Below are 22821 nucleotides of genomic sequence, written 5' to 3'. Positions count from 1 at the left end.
TTCCGTGGCTCACAATACATCTGTGCTACTGTGTGGGTGATACGCCGTCACTTCTTTTCCTTACCACTGGTATTAATGTTAATTATCAATGGAAGAGACACAAATCACCTCCTATTTCAGAAGTTGCCCTGCAAAGAAATTTCAGCCTCCTTCGAGCCTAATATGTCTTCCCACCGTTAATTTACTTTACTGCTAGTAGGCTACAACATGTGACACTGCCCTTACTGTGCAACTAGGGAACGAAAAAGCAAGACACCAATGTACAGTTATGATTTACTTACCCTTATAAAGGAAAACATATGAAGGATTTACCCATTTTGGTTGATGAACTGGGGATTTAGCCCAATTTAGATGTATATTCTAAAACCAGTTTGTTTCAGAGCCTGAGCGACACAGATCACTGCTTCATGTTTACACGTGGAATCGTTTTTAATTCCAGCAAGGTATAAATCTCTAAATACAATTAATAATGAGGTAAAAACTGCGCTTAGTCCAAATGTGACAGAGGAGATGAGCTGCACCAATATTCAGTTAATGTGGATAAGTGGATCCATAAATCTCTAAATGTACGCTCACTGTACCCCCAGGCAGTTTTGTGTTTATGTGCGCACAGTGCAGGTGAATTGCTTATAAAGGAGCTCTCCGTCAGTTGGCTGCTTCGGCTTTTCCTCCATCTATCATAATGGGCCTACTGAAGAAAGCATCCACATTACGCATAAACCACAATGTTTAAATTTTCAGCTGCAGAAATCACAGCATATTTGTTTTAATTCCATCACAGCAAAATAAGAGGGTGGAAGAAGGAACTATTTGTATCAAGCATCTACACTCAGCTCATAATTATCTTTGCCTGTCTGGATTTGGGTGGGCGTCCATCTTTGTTTTTAAAAAGCTGCTCCAACTTTTCAAAGCAAAACCTATTCTCACAGTTTGGCCCGATCAAGCAGAGCTTTAATAGGGTTGTCAAAGCCAGATTTAAAAAAAAAAAAATAACAGTCTTGGCAAGCCTGCATGGCCTAGATTCGGCTGTTGTTCTGGCTGCCTGTGCTCAAGATCGGACTTAACAGTAAGTACACCTGGGTTTAGTGCAGCAACATATTAACACGCAAACTGCTTCCCTAAATTAGTCAATGCCCTACCCTGGGGAAGCTGCTAAGGAATGTATCATAGGTATGCACCGAATCCAGGATTGGGTTCGGGATTCGGCCAGGATTCGGCCTTTTTCAGCAGGTTTCGGATTTGGCCGAATCCTTCTGCCTGGCCAAACCGAATCCTAATTTGCATAAGCAAATTAGGGGTGGGAGGAAATCACGTGACTTTTTATCATAAAACAGGGAAATAAAAAAGTTTCCCCTTTCCACCCTTAACTTGCATATGCAAATTAGGATTCGGATTTGGTTTGGTATTCGGCCGAATCTCTCACAAACGATTTGGGAGTTCAGCTGAATCCAAAATAGTGGATTCGGTGCATCCCTAGTATCGACCCTAAGTTCAATGGTCTACATACTCATAAAGGAGAAGGAAAGCTACTGAAGCAGTTTATTGCCAATAGATTAGCCACAATAGTTCATTCTATACCATACCAGAGTAAACAGCTCTAGAAGCTCTCTGTTTGGGATATCAGCTGCCATATTAGCTTTGTATGATATCACTTCCTGCCTCTCTCCCTGCTCACTCATGGCTCTGGGTTCAGATTATAGCAGTGAGGGGAGGAAGAGAGAGGAACAGCAATGCACTCACATAACTATATCAGAAGGAGACTGGGGTCTATAGATAACAAGAAAGAGAGTGCAAGTCGGCATGGTGCGGAGGGTGGGCAGAGAGCGGGTGGAGTCAGGGTGGAGAATGGGCGGAGTTCGGGAGGGAAGTGGGTGGAGGCAAGAAGTAGGCAGGAGGATAGAGATTCAGAGTGCCCTGGGCCCCTCTGAAAATGTTTTTGCAGGGGGGCCCGACACACTCTAGTTACACCACTGTTGCAATGTTTTCAGATTTGATGCCCGAATACCACAACTTTTTCGAAAACCCAGAGCAAATCAGAATATCTTTGGGACTTCTGCCATCGACTTCTACATGAACCTGGCAGGTCTGAGTTGTAGTACTTTTTTATTCTGACTTTTAACACCATGATGGTTTGATAAATCACGAAAAATTCAAGGTTTTTTTTCCTACAAAAAATGGCAATTCTCTCCTTTAAAAGTTCAACCAGAAATAATCGGACTTTGATAAATAACCCCCTTAGTAACCCTCTAATAGGAATGTACCACTGTATATCAAGTTGTGAGTGTCGTCTGATGCCTGTATAGACTGGCATTTGGGTGGGTTTAACTGCAGCTCTCCATCATTTGTAAGGTGCTACACTTCCATTAGCAGCCTACGTGTGATGCCGTGTTTATGTTCTTTTATACAGCAGCTAGCTGTGTACTAGTTTCAATGCTTCTGAAATATTCAGAAAGTGAATATTGTTTGCAAATTGCAAACCCCTAAGGACAGAGCGCTCGCTTTTCTGCCTGTCTGCTCCAATATTTGTTATTAGTTACTTCAAATCTTCCAAGAAAGACATCATGGCCGAGACAGATTAAAAATTTTCAGGCAACTCCACCCAGCTTATTTTTTGCCCTGTGGTTAGAATGAGGACAGTTTTCAAAATAACAGACCTGCTGCTTCGCTGGTTTTGGAGAGTGCCATTATCCAAAAGGAAACTGCTGTAATATAAAAGATGCATTATGTAACTTTAGTCCCCACCCCAAAAAACATTTTTTTCAGTTAGAAGTTACAGTTTTCTCTTTGTTGGTGAATTTGCTCATGATCGGTTCTTCCTGGTGCATTTATGTCTAAAACCACTGGCACTAATCTATAGGGCTGCTTAACCTCTACTAATGGACAGCAGCCCTATAAAGACTTTGTTATGTCCTATCTCTTCTCCTTCACTTGCCAGTATGGTGCTGGCTCACTGGGTCCCCTCTTCCCTAGTCATCTCATATGTTAGGGTCAAGCCCTAGCCCAAGGTTGCCTTGTGCCAACACTTAAGCAAAGTAAGGTATTTCCTCTTTATCTTGATACCTAGCAAATCATAAGATTTGCCAAAATTAAAATGTACTTTCTCAATACCTGGGAAACCGAGACAAACCTTCTTAAATCTGTGAATACCTATTTGCTCTCCATTAACAAACATACGTGTGCTCCAACTTCAAGCACCAGAATCCTTCCACTTCACAAATAACTGTACACACAGACCTATACAGCAGGGACCTAGAGACATAAGGAGAGCATGTTGCCAGGTTCTCCATGTTTTCTACCAGCCGAAGAAGGTTCTGCTGCAAAACAAGTCCAACTTTTACCTTCTGGCCACCAGAAGTAGTTATATTCAAGGGGATTTAGAACATAACCTTAGACTGTCACACCTTAAAATATTATGCACAAATTGCTTGTGGAACAAAGAATGTATAAAATAAAAACTGTCAGTTTGGGATTATCATAGTTGAGGCTAAAGAACAATCGCACCACCTACTCATTGTTTAAATGCAGAATCCGACTCTTACCTCACTTTCTGTGTCTTGTTTGTTGACATGCTGCCAGTTGAAATATTGGAGTTGCTCAGTGGAGTCTCGACAGAAGTGTTGCTTGTCCTGTCAATGCTCAGCTCCAAGAAAGTAACGTTAAGATCCAATGGGGTTGTGTCGTCATTGTCATCATAGTCAATATATAACGTTTCTAAATTAGGTTCTACTGAGTTTAGGGGGTCCCCCTGCGAAAAGAGGAAGCCTCTTGTCATGTTGGGAAAGTTTTCTCTGGAGTCTGATGCTTTGCTAACCAGTGGGTTCATAATGACATTTGCAGACAGAATTTCCTTGGAGTTGAAATTGTAAGTGGAATCTTGATCTCCCGACTCTGCCAATTGAGTTGTCCTATTTGTGTTAGGATCTGATGAGAGAAAAAATACATTAAACACCATTCTATAAGATGTACAGTCTTACTGGCTGATTCACAGTATCAACTGGCCATTGCATGATGCATTTTGGTACATAGCTGAGCTCTACAGTATATTCCTGTAAATGTGTCTAAAAACTAGCACCAGTGTCAGATGCAGAGAGATGAGTGTTTTTTATTTTTTTGCATAGGACACAGGTACAAGCATCACTCAGCTGTACAATAATTGGTACTTAAATGTATTGCCTTGATCAGCCAGGCCCCAAAATGCCCATCTGTGAATTAAGGGAAGTAATATAATACTTGTCACACAGTTGGTGTCAACCAAATTGTGATGTTCTTCATAAATACTCAATTATGCTTGCATTGTCTCTGACAATAGTTCTTTAGCCTTGTGCTCTCTAATACTTACCCAGTATCAGTCTCACATTTCACCACATCCAGTCCCAACCTTGAGAGAAATGTTTGTTAAGACCTGAGCTAAAGAGTATATTTACTATCCCTTCTTTACTTGGTGTCATACCTTTTGTTGTTTTGCCTTTGCCCTTTTTTTTGCAGTCCATGATTTCACCTCCCTCATACACTTCATTGGTCTCTTGCCCCTTTATGGGACTTTGTTGCCCTGTTGATCCATGCCTAGGAAAACCCAGAACGCTGCTTCTCAATCTTCCCTTGGGTCCTGTGCTGTAGAAACTGCTGTTCTGAGCGGCTCCATCTTCCAACTCTTTGCTTTCCTCACTGACAGAGTCTGAGAATGTGTAGTAGACTGGCTGAGAAATTCTAGCATGCGGCTTCTGCTGTAGGGTATATTGGAAAGTAATCGATGGGCTTTTTCCATTCTGATTCCACACCTGAAAAATAAAACAGACGATCAATTTAATACCCGTGTTTATATAATGGTCTTTTTATTTAAATAAACAGGGAGCTTGAATAAATTTAATGCCATATTATTGTGGTTCTTTGTGGTTTTAGTCAAGTGGTAGAAATTCAGAAGAATTCTGCATGTCTGTATTTTTACTGGAACCAAAGTGAGTATGTTGTACTTTGGATTTAACTAGAAGGACACCCCTTTAAGCTTGACTGACACATCTAGTTATTTACTGCAGAACCTTAACAAAATAGTCAGTTTGGCAGAAACCTCTAGATATGGGCAAGCCTTGATTTTGGTCACATGCAACTGAACAGGTCAATCCTTCTCTTGTGCTGCAGTCTAGTTCTCTTCTTAGACTAATGGTGGTGGTGCAACAAATTACTGATTTGTTACTGAGCTGCTCAGTTTTGAACCTCCTTCAGGACTAGAAGTTCAGTCTACTACAAACCACCGTAACTCTGTATGAAGATATATTTAAATCTTCAACATAAACAGTACTCTGTGGTTTCACATCCTCTTGAGCCCTCTGTCGATGGAGTTCATGTTTGAAAACCACAATATTAATAACTTATACCCAAGCAGGACAGGTTGCTGATTCTGATTTTTACCATGATGTTGAGACCTTGGTTTGTTGGCCCTTGAGCAACTATATATTCAATCCCTGTCTCATACACATCCATCGGTCGCCGGTACTTGAACACTGTGCCTGCAATGATGAAGTTTTTTGGGCTATCAACTTTGTAGTTTCCGTTGAAGAAGAAATTTCCCGATTCGTCAGCAACAGCTTTAAAATAAGAAAGGAACAAAAAGAAATACAAATAAAATACTTACCCATTAAATTTCTTTTCTGCTACAAAGAGAAAATACTGGTATGTTTATATCGCAGATAATAGATCATAAATGTTTTACTATATATTCTCTGTGTTTAAGCTTATCCAAAACATCTTAATTGCATGATGTAATTGGGAAAATAAGAAAACGAGTGTATTAGAGGAAAAACAGATCAAGCTCCAATGCAAAAGACAATGTGGATACATGTATCTATGTGTATGGACAGTATAAGGCTGCGCTATCTTGTGTAGAAAAAAGTCAATAAAGACATGCATGGTTTGCATTCTTGATAATTAGACTAGCTCAGGTTTTTTTTATATAAAGTGCTCCCAACAGGCTTAAGCTTTCCAACACCTTATGCCCTACACAGACTGATGGGTTTAATTTTGCAAAGGAACTTGAAACTGTAGCTACAATGATTCCATTATTAAGGTGGAGCCCTATGCTGTCCAGTATAAGACAAGAGGCCAAAGTAGTTGTTGACGTCTCTTACTGAAGAGGCTTTCTTCTACTCTTTTCCCAGACAGAATTTGACTGCCTAATTCAAGGATAACAATCTATCTCATACTAAATCAGAATCAATGTATTGGGAATATCTGTCTAATATTTTTAAAAGTATATATATATATATATATATATACTTTTAAACTCCATCATAAGATACTTTCAGACTTTTGCTCTGATCTGAATAATTGATTATTATGACCTTCTGTTTCAATATCAAAATCATTTCTTTCTCCTTTCAGAGGATCTTTTGTGATGTGTGACGCACAGAACTTTGTCATCACAGATAAAGTTTATTTTCTTACCATAAGTACCTACCCAAGACATCTGCAGATTTCTTGCGCTCCACAATTTGAATATCTCTTGCACCAATTGGAATGTGGGTTACTAAGGAGTAACCTAAGAGACATCACAGGGAATAAGAAAATGGTATCAGAAGGCAGGGAATACATTTTTTAAAAAATGATTTATTATTCTGGGGATTTTGCGGAAATCAATACACTTTTGTCATGTAACTTGAGGGTGAATGGTAGATATCCAAACCATTAGGAGAACCTGTTAAGCCTCGATGTCAGCAATAAAAACGAAAAGGTAATTATCTCTGCGCAAGTTTTAGTTTCCAAGACTCAGTTGTGAAGCACTTAAAGGGAATGATATTAAAGTGTATCTTTAGCTCTGTTTGAGAAGTGGATTAAGCTAAGGGACAGAAGCAATGCACACTGATAACCTTGAGCCAGTTACCAAGATGGGAAGCTCCTTTTCTATAATTCCCAGTGACGTGAGTGCAGCTGCTCCCGTCTCCCTGGCAAACCCCACATTTATCCAGGGTGTGGGTGGAGAACAGGACTCCATCACATCCAATTGGCTGGGGAGAGAAAGGAATGGAGAGCACAATATGGAGAGAAGAGCAGATATTGCATCTGTGAGATTTACAACAATTATTGGCAAATGTCGTACTGTAAAATCTCAACAAACCTCACATTTTCCAGACACACAAACCCCTCGGTATTCGCTGTACTTGCAAGATGTCCCATCCCTTGCCTGAACCATCAGTTGCCTCTGCCCATCAGTTGTGGTGCACTGGAGATCACAAGGTTTGCTTGAGATGTGCACATAGTCATCTAAAAGTTGAAATATTCTAATTAGGCCAATCAAATTAGATATATTAAAATATGCTGTTTCCAGTGAAATATGTTTGCTCCTTCTTAAATGTAGGCTTAGAATTATGGATAAATGTGTTAAATTACTTCTTTCAAGATGGGCTGGAGCATGTTAAAGGGATACTGTCATGGGAAAAAAACATTTTTTCAAAATGAATCAGTTAATAGTGCTGCTCCAGCAGAATTCTGCACTGAAATCCATTTCTCAAAAGAGCAAACAGATTTTTTTATATTCAATTTCAATATTCAATTGTATATTAAATTTTGAAATCTGACATGGGGCTAGACATTTTGTCAATTTCCCAGCTGCCCCATGTCATGCTTTCTGGCAGGCTGCTGTTTTTCCTTCTCAATGTAACTGAATGTGTCTCAGTGAGACATGGGTTTTTACTATTGAGTGTTGTTCTTAGATCTACCAGGCAGTTGTTATCTTGTGTTAGGGAGCTGTTATCTGGTTACCTTCCCATTGTTCTTTTATTTGGCTGCTGGGGGGGGAAGGGAGGGGGTGATAATCACTCCAACTTGCAGTACAGCAGTAAAGAGTGATTGAAGTTTATCAGAGCACAAGTCACATGACATGGGGCAGCTGGGAAATTGACAAAATGTCTAGCCCCATGTCAGATTACAAAATTGAATATAAAAAAATCTGTTTGCTCTTTTGAGAAATGGATTTCAGTGCAGAATTCTGCTGGAGCAGCACTATTAACTGATTAATTTCGAAAAAAATATTTTTTCCCATGACAGTATCCCTTTAAGTATCAGAAAATGGTTTGGATTTTGAAAAGTAGACATTAACAGCTTTGTCAAAAAATTATAGACAAAAAACCATAGACGCATTAAAAAAACAGCACCTTTTAGCCAAAAGCTCCATTCATTCTGCTCTCCTTCTCTCTTCGCATACACAATTATACTCACCAGGATACAGTGGTTTCCACTGATAGGTTTTTCCGTTGTACACATGGGAATTAAACGACGTACATTGCTCCTCTCGGAAACTTCTTCCATTGGTTGGGCACTCCTAAAGTTGAAATGTTTATACCATAAGTACTCTGGGAGTCAGAAGAGGCCAACCCAGTTGTTACAAAATGGATTATGCTTTTAAAAGCCATTTATGAAATATTCAAGGAGATGACAGTTAGATCTTTTAACAAGCAGTATTTACATTAGAATAAAGTAAGAGGCAAATTTACTAAAGCTCGAAACGGCTAACGCTAGCGCAAATTCATCAGCGTGACGTCATTTCATTACTTTGCCGATTTACTAACGGGCGATGGCGTAAATTCGCTAGCGAAGTGGACCTACTATAGCACTACTTCGCACCCTTACGCCAGACGAAGTTGCGCTATGGCGAAGGGACGTAACTACGCTAATTCACTAACTTGCACATTTTACTGAACATTACCTCTTGCGCCAGACTTGCCTTCTCCACCTCAGACCAGGCGAAGTGCAATAGAGTAGATAGGGATTGCTTCAAAAAAAGTTGAAATTTTTTCTAAGGTCCCAAAAAACACTGGCGTCTTTTCCTTTTTTAAGGCTGAAAAAGATCGTAAATTTTTTTTGGGGGTACCCTCCTTCCCCCCTAACATATGGCACCTAAACTATACAGTGGGTACATGTATAGGGCAAAATAACAACTCTATTTAATTTTATGAAGCTTTGACTTTCCCAGGCTTGTGTAGTGTAATGTATTTGCTGCTACATATACGATCATTGTACTTTAACTTGGCGCCGTATGCAAATTAGGCAAATTAACGCTAGCGCAACTTTGCTACCTTTTGCCTCCCTGACCGCAACTTCGGATTTTAGTGAATTAGCGGTGCCCTGACGAAGTGGGCAAAGCCTGCGCTACCGCAACTCTGCAGGTTAGTGAATTCGCCCCTAAGCCTCGAGTGAAAATGGTTTTAAATCAGTGTTTTTCAAACTCCGCTGCATGCTTTTCTTTGTGGGCATATTGCTATTAATGGTAAGGGGCCGATTTACCAAGGGTCGAATATCGAGGGTTAATTAACCCTCGATATTCGACTGGGAATTAAAATCCTTCGACTTCGAATATCGAAGTCGAAGGATTTTGCGCAAAAACTGCGATCGAAGGAATAATCGTTCGATCAAAAAAACTTAGGAAAGCCTATGGGGACCTTCCCCATAGGCAAACATTAAGTTCGGTAGCTTTTAGATGGCGAACTAGGGGGTCGAAGTTTTTTCTTAAAGAGACAGTACTTCGACTATCGAATGGTCGAATAGTCAAACGATTTTTAGTTCAGATCCTTCGATTTGAAGTCGTAGTCGAAGGTCGAAGTAGCCCATTCGTGGTCGAAGTAGCCCAAAAAACACTTTGAAATTCAAAGTTTTTTTACTTCGAATCCTTCACTCGAAGTTAGTGAATCGGCCCCTAAATCTTTTTTTCCTAAATGATATTTGCTCTTTGGGTATAGCATCATATACACCCTTACCTGAACTTTGCAAAGTTGGTATCTTTTAGATGTTCCGGTACAGGTTTTGTTTGCAAGATTACTCAGTGATTTCCTCCTAAAAATAATGAACGGGGTTATCTCGTATAGCATTATTTTCTGTTGTCAACCAATTAAGAAAGCAGCTACCTTCTGCTTATTTAAAGAGTTCAGATATTGAGGTATTAACTTCTACCAACAAGGTGGCAGACATATTGTACCTCTGTCTTAGGCAGTGTCTTTCCTGTGATTTCACTCCCCCGCCACAGGTCCGTGTACAAGCAGTCCATTTGGTCCACTCTCCCCACCAGTATGTGGTTATATCTGCCCCCTCTTCCAGGCTATTGGAAGTCTGAGAGTTATCCTTAACATTATTTAAGAAAAGACATAATAAAGGGATATTAAAAGCTATATCTTTAACCATAACATTAAGTTCCAAACTAATTGCAACAATTTATATTATAAGGACTAGCTAGAACATGAAGCCACCACTCCCTGGGCTTCTGTCACACTACAATTTTGTGCCAGTCAGTCAAGGAGAGAAAAGAAAATAATCCAATTTTCCCTTTACTTGAAGAAGATGACAACATACATACACAACCTATTTTTGAGGACTAGATCTATGTAGAACATACAACAATTAATTATATGAATATATGCCTGGTAGGGCATTTAGTCATTGGCCTCACCTGTGTTACAGTAAAAGCAATGTTTCCAATCAAAATAAAAATTATCCATGCAGGACCCAGGCTTTTTTTGACAAAAAGGAGTGATTTCCAGTTCCGCTTAGTAATTCTCATGACTGGAAGAGTCTAAAGGGAAAAAAACAGAAGGAAAATCATTAAAGTTGAAGTGTCTATGGGTGTTGGAGTTGTACTTATTTAAAGACAAAAAGTAACCCGAATATGTAAATCTCCCTTTTTAACAGAAGTAAAAGGCATGCAGCTGGTTGGGCTTTGAAAGAGGGAAGTGATTTTCCGAAGTTTTGTTTTCATTTGTTGCTGACATGATATTGCAGCTGTATTGTGGCGTTATTAAAACAGATTTGGGATGCCAGAATAAACAGGTATCCGTCTCTTGAAACACTAGGAGATTTCTAGGAGTCGTTCATCGAAAGATAGACAAAAATAACTTTTACACGTGATTGTTCTGTAGATTATATGTCAAGTCTCTGTTATATTGGCAGAATGCATTAATAACAAATAAAAATGAGCAATTAATCCCTTCTCCTAAGTCAATCAAACAGCGGCAATTACATTTGGCCATAACTTTTTCCACTAATGGGCACCAAAGTATATCTATGCCACTGACATATTCATAAAAATAGACCAGAACTCTTAGCATGATGTAAAATGGGGCCACTAAACCCTATGGACCCCAGAGAAGGAGTGGAATAATAACTTAACTCAGTTCAGGTGAAAACCTCGAGGTCATTCATTCATCACCACCCACGGCCATGGGAAATTAAACTTAAAATCATGTTGTACAGTACAGGCCAGTTTAACACAGACTCCATTCAGCAAGAAGGTGGTGTCTTGGGACTGACACTTCCGAACTCCGCCATTCAAAACAAATACACAACACACGAGTCCGTGAGAATCTCAGCATGGATCACACACAGTATTATTATACAATGCATTCAGCATTCAAAAGGCCATTGTTTCATGTTTTCATGTCAAGGTCTTCAATCCTCGACTGTCATTGTGCTAAATTGAAACAGATATGTGCTACGCGCCTATGTGCCCTAAGTCCACCCAAGCCATGAAAATGATCTGTGATTAGCATTGTTAAAGAAAGGGTACATTTTTGAAAAAATTGTTGTCAATTGTTTTTACGTTAAATAACCTGGCTCCTCTTATTCCTGCCATTCTAATTAAATAGGTTGCTATGATTGTAAGAAAAAAAAAAGAATGAAAAAAACACTAATTCATTGACGAACTGCAGCCCAGAGCTTCTTGGCTGGCTTCTCTGTGGACAGGTGTCTCAGTATCTTCCTACACTTGGTTTTCATTAGGTCTTCCAGACACATCTGGGGCCCAGCCAAGAAACACTGCTTAGTGTGCCGATGTCTGACATGATCTTTTTTCATTTTTTTTTTCCTCCAAAAAAAAGCAGAAAGCAATGATAGAAAAGTCCCAGTTTAATGGAGTTGGCTAAAATCCCCTGACTGCTGAAAGAATGATATAGATATGAGTTATTAGCCAGGGCAGGAAGCCACAGAAAAGCAATGAAATAATTCTATATTCATGCATTGGTATTTCATGTTAGAATCAGAAGCTTATAGACGCAAATGGGCTTGCTAAGTGATGGGGTGGGGGCGTTAAAACCTCTGCTATTTAACAGCATAAATGTAGCCAAACTGTGGGTTTTTCTAGACTCCTTGAATTGGCATCAGGCAGAAGGCAGAGACAAAATGTGTAACCTGGGGTACATGTTCATCTGCCATTGCTAATGTTCGTTGATGCCCTTTTGAGGCAGGCGAGGTAGTAGAGGAATCTAGGTGGTGATTGTCAGAATTGGTATCCAGTCAGGGTAGGTGGCCATCATCATAATTTGTGGACAGTCAAGGTCATCATTAGGTAGGACTGAAGAGCCAATAGCAAAAAGGGCTTTAGCAGTGTTTGCAGTTCACATAAAGTAGCATTGGCGCAAGGTAAATGGAAAAGGAAGGCTGAAATAAGGGATTCGACCACTGCTCTTCTACACCTGCCTTCTCTCTTGTGTCAGCAGCAGTGCCCTTTATCTACTCCCTGGCTGCTCTAGGAGCTTAATGGGATTAAGAGTTTAATCAGTATACTCTGTATATGACCACTTTCTATGGGCTCATGTGTAGTGATGGACGAATCTGTGTGAAGCAGCGAAAAATTTGCGAAACGCATTGAAGTTAATGGGCATAAAAATAAATAAATAAATCCACTCCCTGGGCTGCTCTAGGAGCTTAATGGGCATGGCGTCTTTTAGATTGTACAGAAGAGTGCCAATCAGTATACTCTGTACATGATCACTCTCCATGGGCTCATGTGTAGTGATGGGTGAATCTGTGCGAAAAATGTATGAAATGCGTTGAAGTTAATGGGTGTAGAAATAAATTTGATGCCCTGCAATTTTGACACTAGCAACAAATTTTAGGCGCATGATCATTCGGTCTAAATGCATTAAAGTCAAAGGCCGTCCCAACAATTTTGACATGTGACAAATTTTTTTGATGCGCCGATTTTTCGCCAGCAAATTGTCGCTGCAGTTTTGCAAATTAATTTGCTTGTGGCGAAACTTGGAAATTCCCCATATTTAGCCATAACTACTCATGTGTCGTTTGGCACTAAAGAACGTCAGCTTAGCTGAATCTGCTAATGTTCTTCACAGTCTGACAAGTCTGAACCAGACCTAGTTCCAGTTCTTTTCCTGCTTCACCTTGTCACACACCTACTGTTAGTTTTGGTGTTTGTGGAACTATTGATCCTGTCACCATAGCATCTTGCCTGGGGGCTATTCACTTTAACTCCTGTTCTTTCTACAGAAACAACAAAAAAAAGAAAAAATGGACGGATCCCTCCAACCCTCTGAATTCTACCGTTGAATTGTGGTACCACTCACTCTTCTGCCGATGCACCTTCCCCCGATTGCCCTGGTGGACAATTACAAAGCCGTCTTTGTCTTGCTGCCCAGCCTTGACGTTTCCTGATGACCTACCTGTAACTACACGACATGACTGTGTTGAATCAATCTGTCCCTCCCATTAAATCTTGTCTTGCTGCTACTTGCAACACCACTAACATTTGCTCAATGCAACAAAATCCAATCCTACACACAGCAAAATAAAATATATTGACATAAAGTCGATACTATCTGGTTTTGAGATTTTATAAACAGTAGAATAATAAATTGGCTTGGGGGGAAGATGCATGTCAGTTATTGTTCAGTTTTACTTTGACACTTTGTCTGAATAGGGATTTGGCTGAATCCAAGTGCCAGGCCAAACTGAATTCAATTAAAATCATGTTTTTTTTCTGCACGCTCCGAACATAGATTCTTTTCTTCCTTCCTCACATTTGCATTTGCAAATTAGGATCCAGATTCCATTTGGGATTTATCCGAATCCTACATAAATGTTTTGGTATTCGGACAAATCCTGAAAAAGTGGGTTCAATGCATCCCTAAAATCAGAAGTGCTGGGACCAAACAATGAATTGGGTGATTCTAGAGTTTGTATATTTAAAATCTCAAGTCCCATAATGATCCACTGGCCTGAGATACCACCACAACTATTTGTATTATCTTCTTGATCATGGTGTAGGCGAGGGCCACACCGGGGCCAAAACCAGATAGCTGAAATACGCTGGCTGATTTCAGCTCTTATAAAGGCAGCAATCTCCTCTCTCTTCTGCATTCAGAAGTGTTAAATCAGAAGTGATGCAAACAGATTGGGCAGATTTCAGTGAAGAACTGCATTTTGAGCTAAAATCCGTTGAAATGTGTTTGCACTGCTTCCAATTAAACACTTCTGAATGCGGAAGAGAGAGGAGGCTACAGTCCCCATGTGGCCCTAGCCTTATTGGTAGCCTATGGCACAAGATGCAATACACAGTTCCATGTACCTTGAAGTTATCACAACTTGCAGAATGTTATATATCTGGGGTATTCTTTTTATCATGGGGACCCCCAAAATGTTTTTGATAAATAAATCTATAGCTAAATAAAGCTATAGATTTACACATGTGAGCACTTAAACACTCATACCTTTTCTAGTGGCACCAGGCAAATAGCTTCTTTAGGAGGCTGTTTATAATGTAGTAAAACTCTGACCTAAATTGACTGATGCTTCCTCTACCCCCTACAGGAGTCATGAGCCGTACATCATTAAACTGAATGCATGGAATTTCCCCTTCAAACTGCACAGGCAAAAAACAAGAAATTAATCATAATTTTACATTTCTAGTACATTCATATCAGTGCCTGTGGTCTGAAGAAGCTAGCAAGTCATTCCATGTTTGAAAGATTCTTATGAAAACGTCTGGCGGTACCAGAGCTGTTTGAAAGAGTCCAATACTTGGGTTACGCAGTCATTTTCTGTTAGATATCTAGAGAAAGTTTGAAAGCTACATTTTTACAAAAGAAAAATCTGTTCCTTGTAGTAGTATCCTGAGCTTTAGAGGTGGGATGAAGGCATCTAGGACAGTGTATGGCATTTAGTAAATTACAAGACCATGCAGTGACTAGTTGAGAAACTCCCACAATCCTTGTTGTGCAACAAATTAAGATAATTAAGATAAATGACTATACATTTTAGTTTGTGGAACATCACTGATATGGGGTTGTTTTGTTTTGGTAATTGATTCTACAATGTGGTGTGTTGGTGCTCAAATCAACACAATTTTTATACACCGGCCAGTTTCTTAACAGACAATTTGAACTTTCAGATACAACTTGTTTGCTGTTAGTTTGAAAACATGTATATTTATATATATTTTTTTTTTGTATTTTTGTTCAGTCGCAGATTGGCATGACCTGAATGACAGTTTTCGCATGTGACAGCTTGAGTTGCTATTTGCTATTGGCCCAGTAATGGGAGTGAAGAAGAAACCAGGAAAGGGAGACAAACAAAGAAAAAGGTAAGACCCATAATGAGATAGAAAGATTGATTTGTGTGCCATACGGTTCCTTCATTATGTGTGTTTCTTTATCATAACCAGCAATGAGCTAATGAACTTCCAACATCCTACATCTTTATTCTATGGGACAGGACAACTGGTCTTGGTTCTCACCACATGGGCTGAAGCAGGATAATAAGTGAAATGTAGAAAATCAGAAGCCAAACTGTGTGGCTAAGGGCTGTATGAGTTGGACAGAGCAATGGCATCAAAAAATAGAATAGAACAAATCTGCACAAGTGCTTTTCATAAACCCCTGAAAAATCGTATTGATGCTGGACAGGACAGATTTAAAGATGACATGGAATTGAAAAGGGAAAACATAAGGTATACTTAACTTAATGTCAAGTACACTACAGATCAATATTTTTCATAACTTTTTGCATGGAAGGAAGAAAGGAAGAAATCCACTACCTTCTGTGCTTGATGCTTGAATGCCAAGACAGACGTCTAATGTAACCCAACGCTTGCCCAATATTCTCGGAACTGCTGATTTTTTTTGCCTACAAACAGAAAGTCAATAATATTACAGTCTCGAATCAGCCACTACAATCTGCACATTTATATCCTAATAATGTCCCCAGGTTTACTCACACAATAAACACTGAGCATAAAATAAATCATGTAATCCCCATTATGGTTTGCGACTGTATGGTGAATATATATATATATACAATCATGGCTCCCTGCCACAGTGGAGCTTACAATCTTATGGCCTTCCATACTATCAAACCCACACATGCATATAAGGTTTGGTTTTATCAAGAGCCAGTTAACCAGTATTGTTTTAGACTTTTAGAAGAAACAGGTGCACCCAAAGAATATTCGTACAAACAAGGGAGACAAACTCTGACATTGTGCCCTGAGCAGAATCAATTCCAAAAACATTATTGTAAAGTAGCAATGATAAGCCTTGCGTTACCTGAACATTTAGGTTTGAGGGCCAGTGGATAATCATGTTTCAGACATTGGAAACAATCATATCTATTCTCGTGTGAATCTAATAATAATACCAATGCTCAGAGACCCACACTAGACATGCTTAAATTACATTAAGGCTGCTGCTGTACAGTCCATCATGAAATGAATTAGTTAATATGCATGTGCTGACCAACCTGGGTGCTAATGCTATTTTCCAGGGGATACAGTACATGTAGGGGAAACTAAAATGAGGGGCCCAATTAAAACATTGCCCCTATTGTATGAATAAAAAAGAATAGAATAAACTATTAGTAGTCATGAAATTATTGGTACATGGGCATGGTAAGTGCTCATGGGAAATAATCCCTCAATCCCCCTTGAAATTTTAATGATGTGCCCAATTCAGGAGATAAGTATGTCTGACCACCCAGAATAGTTTGCTGTGTTAATGCAGTTATGATTTTAACATCATTAATTATAACAGCCATGCAATTTATATAGCATTTCTAATGTCAGTGATCACACCCTGCATAGAAAGCTGTAAACTACATATAAGGATATTTACTGTACTATCTGCCACCCAATGGTCATTGAGGATGATGGGAAATGTAACTGATTAACAGGTGAACTGTCCCCATCCCACCTGGCACAGAAAAATTAGCCTCTTACCTGATGGGGTCTTGATATTCCCAGTGTGACTCTGATGGTTCAGAGGCCAGAGCAGGTCACCGGTCAGAAGAGGCACAAAGGCTGACAGTTAGTCTTACCAATTATCTTAGTGATAGAGTGACGAGTTTCAGGGAAATACTCCTGTCACATACTCTGAACCACTAGGAGTCTGAATAGTAGGGCCAAAGGCAGACTTCCACTCAAATAAATACAAGCTTGGAGTTACCTGAGACTGACAAGGGCTGACTGACACACACACAGGGCATGCTGAATGACAGGTTAAAGTCTAAATAGATGGCAGCCCCACTCCTGACTTGCTCCCTTGTACCTTTTTATATCTATGTGTCTGTCAGTCCCTGGCAGTGTGTCTACCTGCCCTGAGTGCCTGCCTTTTCTCCTAGCACAGGAGCTGCCTTCCCCATTCACTGGTCTCCTCCGCTCACTCCAACAGGTTTTATAGCTGTTGTCAGACAGACTGTCAGGAATTCACACTTAGAGCCACAGTTCAAGCTCACTCTCCTGTCTTCTCTCCTCCTTCCCTTATGCACTCATTTACTTTGTATTATGAACCCCCTCCCTTTTCCCTGTTCTGCTCCGCACCCTCCTCCCACAACCCCTTTACCTCCTCTATTGAAACCCACCCTCCCTCAGCCCCTCTATTTTTTCCACATTTCCTCCTGTACCCACCATCCCAGTCTGTATTCCCTGCTCTGTCCCTAAAGTACATCTCTCTCTCTCCCCAAAGCTCTGGCTTTATCTTTTTGTTTAAATCTAGGTTACTGTCTGCAGTGACGTCACAATAAACAAAGCATTAACTACTTCCCTCACTTGCAGACTGCAGGAGCAGGGAGCCCTTCATCTCAGGAAAAATGACTTGCAAACACAATCATATAGTGGAAGACTGAATAAAGGTCAGAACAAGTTAAGATAAGGTCACAGCTTGCAATGTATCAGAACAAAAAAAATGTATCAAATCACATAACAATACAAAGTAATTACGTAGTGGCGGCTCACAACCTCACAGTGTAAACCCAAGACCTGTGTGGTACATCGGCTAAAGGTGGCCATAGACGCACTGATATCATATGAAATTTATTTTCGTACAATAGTCAGTGCGTGTAAGGTGGGAGACGAGGTGACCTATATTGGCAGAAGGTTTGGATATTGGTCACCTAGCCGATCGGCCCAGGCGGAAAATTTTGATCGGGCGCCTTTGAAGGCACCTGAATATCAGCCATTGTTAATGCTAATTTGTCAGATACAGGTAGAATTCTATTGTTTCTAACTGTATATCTGACAATTCAACTCTGCGCATGTGTATTGAAACAAACAATCTTTTTTGGAAACATCTATTCCATGGGCACCTTAAGAGCATGGGTGGCTGAGATTATTTTATATGGAAGGGAAATCCAAAACATGACAGCTTTAGAGATGCATGGCGGCTGAAACTGTTTGAAAACTTAGTTACATCAAATGACTCCCTAGTGCAATTAACAGGTAGATAATAACAAGCAATAGCGTCGATTGCAAGTGATTATTCCTGAGAGGTGGTAATGTCATTACAAACTGCAGGGAATCTTTAATCCGTTGCACAAGCATTATCTACATAATAAGGGGCAAATTTACCAACATTAGAAATTTTCGTAACCTTTAAAAGGACTTGTATTCCTGGCAGGTACATTTGTACAAAGTGATTGTTGTTATTTAGTAACAAGTTTGTGGTCTCATGTAAACTCCTGTATATCATCGTCCGTCTTTTCAAACTCGCTACGTTTTTAACTTAAATCATCGTCGATTCATTCTCATTTCGTTTTATTTTTCATTTATTCCTTTTTGAGTTTGAACTTGATTGCACATAAATGTGTTTCAATTTAAACAAATTATTTTGTGAATGTCATTTTTTTCTCCTCAATCGATTGCATTAAGTGATGCAAAAGACGATAAAATTAGGGATACACTGAATCCACTATTTTGATTATTTCATGAAAGATTCCACCAAATACCAAATAGTATCCAAATCCTAATTTGCATATGCAAAAAAAGGGACAGGGAAAGGACGTGATTTCCCTTCCCGCATCTAATTTACATATGCAAATTAGGATTTGGTTTGGCCAGGCACAAAGATTCTGGCGAATCAGAATCCTGCTGAAAACGGAAAACGGAATCCTGAAACAAATTGAAACCATTGCTTTACAAATTCAACTGTTCAATAGCTTAAATGTTGATAATACACCGTCACCAGGTTATGCTTGTAGTTTTTACATCATTTCGATCTTGAATATCCACAAAACTATAAATAAATATACATTTTCATTTCTTTGGGGGGTTTTTGGCACCAATCTCGAATTTAAATACATTTAAATACATCTGCCCCATAGACTAGACATGTTGACATAAGGACACAATGGTAAAGGAAATTTTATAATTGTATTAAAATAGCAAAAAACAAGGGGGAAGATTTATCTAAATTTTATTCAAGAATGAGATGCTCAACTTTTAACAAAAAAACCACAGTTCTCACTCGACTTGAAATTTACCTATTTTTTTCAAGAATTATTGAGGATTGACTTTTCTGATATTTTTGGGTACCGTCACAGTATCATTTCAACAGAAAAACATTGCGCCTGAAACCTGCAAGATCCATTCAAACCACTATGTGTTTCAGTTGTACAGTCAGTGTACCAATTGTCACTTTTTTTTCATGACATCAACAGAAAACTTGCACAAACCTGTAAATAAAAGATTCTTCAGTCTTTTCAAGAAGGTGACATATTTCCAGAGGAGAATTCGGCAAGAAAAACCATGTTTAATTCATGTATTAGTCCATTTAGTTCTTTTCATACATTTTCAAACAATTTGGCATTTTGTGAGGTCTTTCAATCTTAAAACATGGAATTGGTATCATCTATCTCCCCTATATCAGCTGTAGGAAAAATGCAACACGATTTAAAGGATTGCTTCCATACTACATACTTCTTTAGAAATTCGTATGATCTAGGTATAGAAGGGACATCTTGATTTGATCTTAGCTTGTAAATAAAAGCACACTGTCTATAGACAACACATACACAGAGGGAGGCTTCTGAGTCATACAAGTAATGTCTTATGCAGCTAGAAACTGGCTGTGGTTTTATACTTGGTTTATTATACATGGTATAAATATTATCAATAAGCAAAGCCTATTTTTGTCATTAAAGCACTGCTTGTGCATGGCCTGTTCTGAAATTTATTCCCAGGAAATATTTAAAATGGGCACCGGAAACTTCCTCCACACCCCACGCAGCCTGTGCCAAAGTCGTCCACTACGCTCCCTGTAAGAATCCAGCACATTTGTGCCATGAAAAAGGTATAATCCCTCAAATCATCTGTCAAGCTGAGAGAAGACCGTTTCTTACATTACAGTATTTAAAAATTTCTATCAAGAGGGATTTGTCACTTTTTAGCTACCAGAGCTTATGGCTGTTGGGAAAATTGTATCCAGATGTTCACAGAATTGCTTCTTGAAAACACAAGGCATGCCAAAATAGAACATATTCTCTCTCTTTTCTACCTGATATTTACTGTGTTTAAGTAGAAAAATCAGTAAACCAGTGTCAGATGTTCTAAACTGTTCAACCTTTCTATCAAGGTTCTTAGATTTCTTGATAACTGACGTGTCATAAGGTAAAAGACTGAAGTTGACCACACGCAACACAGACAGACTGCTCTCATTTGATTTAAAGGCGAACAAGTGACATTAAGGTGTGGTCCCATATGCCTTTTTATCCAGTGGATTCCTCACCCCTCCTTCCAATGCGGGTTTTTGTCTGTCTTATATTTTTTTGATTTAGGTGATGTTCAAATTTTAATCCTCAAAATCAAAATTCAATGGAAAGAACAGTTCTATTCTGTGAGCAAGGGGCAGGTTTTAGTTCAGTGATTGGACATGAAGGAGAGTCAGTGCTGCATGAGTCCTCTAAGCGTGGAAGAAGAACATTTTGGTTCTATATGGATATTGAGGAGACATCAGTTGTTTGAGGTTAGAAGGGATTCATTTTAGTTCTGTAACTGTATAGTGGTCCAGGGTCCAGGGTGGTGTGGTTCCTGAGAAGCAGTTCTGTTAGGGTGGAGAGAGGCAGATTTCAATTCAACGTGCATTGTGAGGAGGCACCAGTCCTATGAGAGTGGGAAAAGGTAAGTTATGAAGGGTTATAGTGAAAAGCTATATTCTGTACTGAACCCAAGAAGCCATTCCATGAAGCTAGGCAAGAGTGGATGAGGGTGGAAACTTGTAGGTTTCCGTTCTTGAAGGGTAGAAGGCAGTTAGTTCTATATGAACTGTGTGATAGATTTTAGGTCTCCAGATGGGTCAGTATCAAATTGGTTTGAGTTCTGCAAGGTCAGGCATTTGTTTTGTAAGGCTAGCAAAGGGTGAAATATAAATAATGGAGCATTGCACAAAGAGAGTTTACTCAGAAGTGATCGGTCTAGGTCTGAAGTTCTATGGTTGCACTGTGGGTCCTGCAAGCTTTATAGTTTAAAGTTTAAATATAGTTTAAATTTAAGACTGGAGCTAAAACTTGGAAGACGATAGCCACAGTGTGAAACTGAAAGTCTGCTGAGGCCATCCTAATCCTTTGTCTGGAATTGCTAATAGACAGTATTAATCGTTAATGGGACTCATGTCAGTGAACTGGCTGCACAACGATATCATCTCAGTTTGGAAATAAAACCAGCCATTCCTTGAGATTTAAAAACACCTGTCTCCCTTTTCTTTCACTTGAAATAAATCCTGTCGACAGCCAAAAAGCACAATATGGTAATGTTGTCTTTTCTAGGTGTAAGAAATAGAACCCACCCAAAAAGATGTTTTCATAATCTGACATCTTAATCATTGTAACTGCTTCTGCTTCCCTCAGGAAAATGTGAATATGAAATCAAACCACAATATCTGACATACACAGCAGTTTAAGACATTGAGTTTCTGACTTATGTTAGAGTATTTGTCCCTATACCTGGTCAAGTAGAACAGATTCTGTATAATTATGCAGCAGGACTCAAGTTCACGCCACAAAAGTGGTCAGTTTTGCTCTTCACAATAACAATAGATAATGGAGATGTAAGAAACATACACATGTTGGGATTCATATTTCAACAACAAATAATTTTTAGGCTAAGTTGGACATCTATGACTCCATACAATATAATATATAGTGCTCAGTGTATGTAATAAAACTTCTTAATGGAAAAACTTGTTACGTTTGCTCCAAAAGTTTATACCACCTTCAAGCAGGTCTTAAAGATTCGCAATGCAGTAAAAGTCTAGAATGAAGAATATTACATTGCAACATGCAATTTTTTTTTCCGTAAATTTGTTCTCTTTCCCCCTAAATCTCTAAAGATGTACAGCTCATTTCTACTTCATGTAGACTAACGACCACATATTTTTTGCTGATGAGCATCATCGGTCAAATACGTTTCACTGAGTAGCCAACTCGTAGAGGCCCATTTATCAAAGGTTGAATCAATGTGAATCTGTTTTAATTTGAATATACTCACAATTCGACTAGGAGGTTATTTAAGAAAAAATGTCTAATATTCCATCTAATGGCTCAGACCCGAAAATTCGAATCGTAGTAGATTCGTACGAATATTCTAATTCTAATTTAATAATCGACCCTTGATAAATCTGCCCCTTAATCAATCACCATAAATTATAAGCGTTCATGAAGAAAATCCTCTCAGGGCCAGATGGTCTTTAAATCAGGAATACACAAAGTTCATAAATTTTGGATTCCTACCAATACCAAATCCTCCACAAAAGATTTGGCTGAATTCCAACCCCTAATTTGCACAATTTAAAA

At 39.1% G+C, this 22821-nt stretch overlaps 1 protein-coding gene across 1 annotated transcript in view; it reads right to left on the bottom strand.

Annotated features, from left to right (window-relative positions):
• Positions 1-17934, bottom strand: part of LOC108699897 (ADAMTS-like protein 2) — a 38602-nt gene extending 20668 nt beyond the window's left edge. Inside the window, exons 1-12 of the mRNA XM_041574835.1 lie at positions 16979-17934; positions 15803-15891; positions 10430-10552; positions 9962-10104; positions 9744-9819; positions 8209-8311; positions 7109-7254; positions 6875-6998; positions 6452-6532; positions 5407-5582; positions 4451-4778; positions 3540-3921 (exon numbers count right to left, since the gene is read on the bottom strand). Of these exons, the coding sequence (XP_041430769.1) occupies positions 3540-3921; positions 4451-4778; positions 5407-5582; positions 6452-6532; positions 6875-6998; positions 7109-7254; positions 8209-8311; positions 9744-9819; positions 9962-10104; positions 10430-10540 (1670 nt within the window). The 5' untranslated portion in view covers positions 10541-10552; positions 15803-15891; positions 16979-17934. The remainder of the gene's footprint in view (positions 1-3539; positions 3922-4450; positions 4779-5406; positions 5583-6451; positions 6533-6874; positions 6999-7108; positions 7255-8208; positions 8312-9743; positions 9820-9961; positions 10105-10429; positions 10553-15802; positions 15892-16978) is intronic.
• Positions 17935-22821: the final 4887 nt, after the last annotated feature.

Source organism: Xenopus laevis, chromosome 8S, assembly GCF_017654675.1.
Source record: "Xenopus laevis strain J_2021 chromosome 8S, Xenopus_laevis_v10.1, whole genome shotgun sequence".
NCBI lineage: Eukaryota > Metazoa > Chordata > Amphibia > Anura > Pipidae > Xenopus > Xenopus laevis.
The sequence above is the reverse complement of the archived record's forward strand: the minus strand, read 5'-3'. Positions and strand labels throughout refer to the sequence as shown.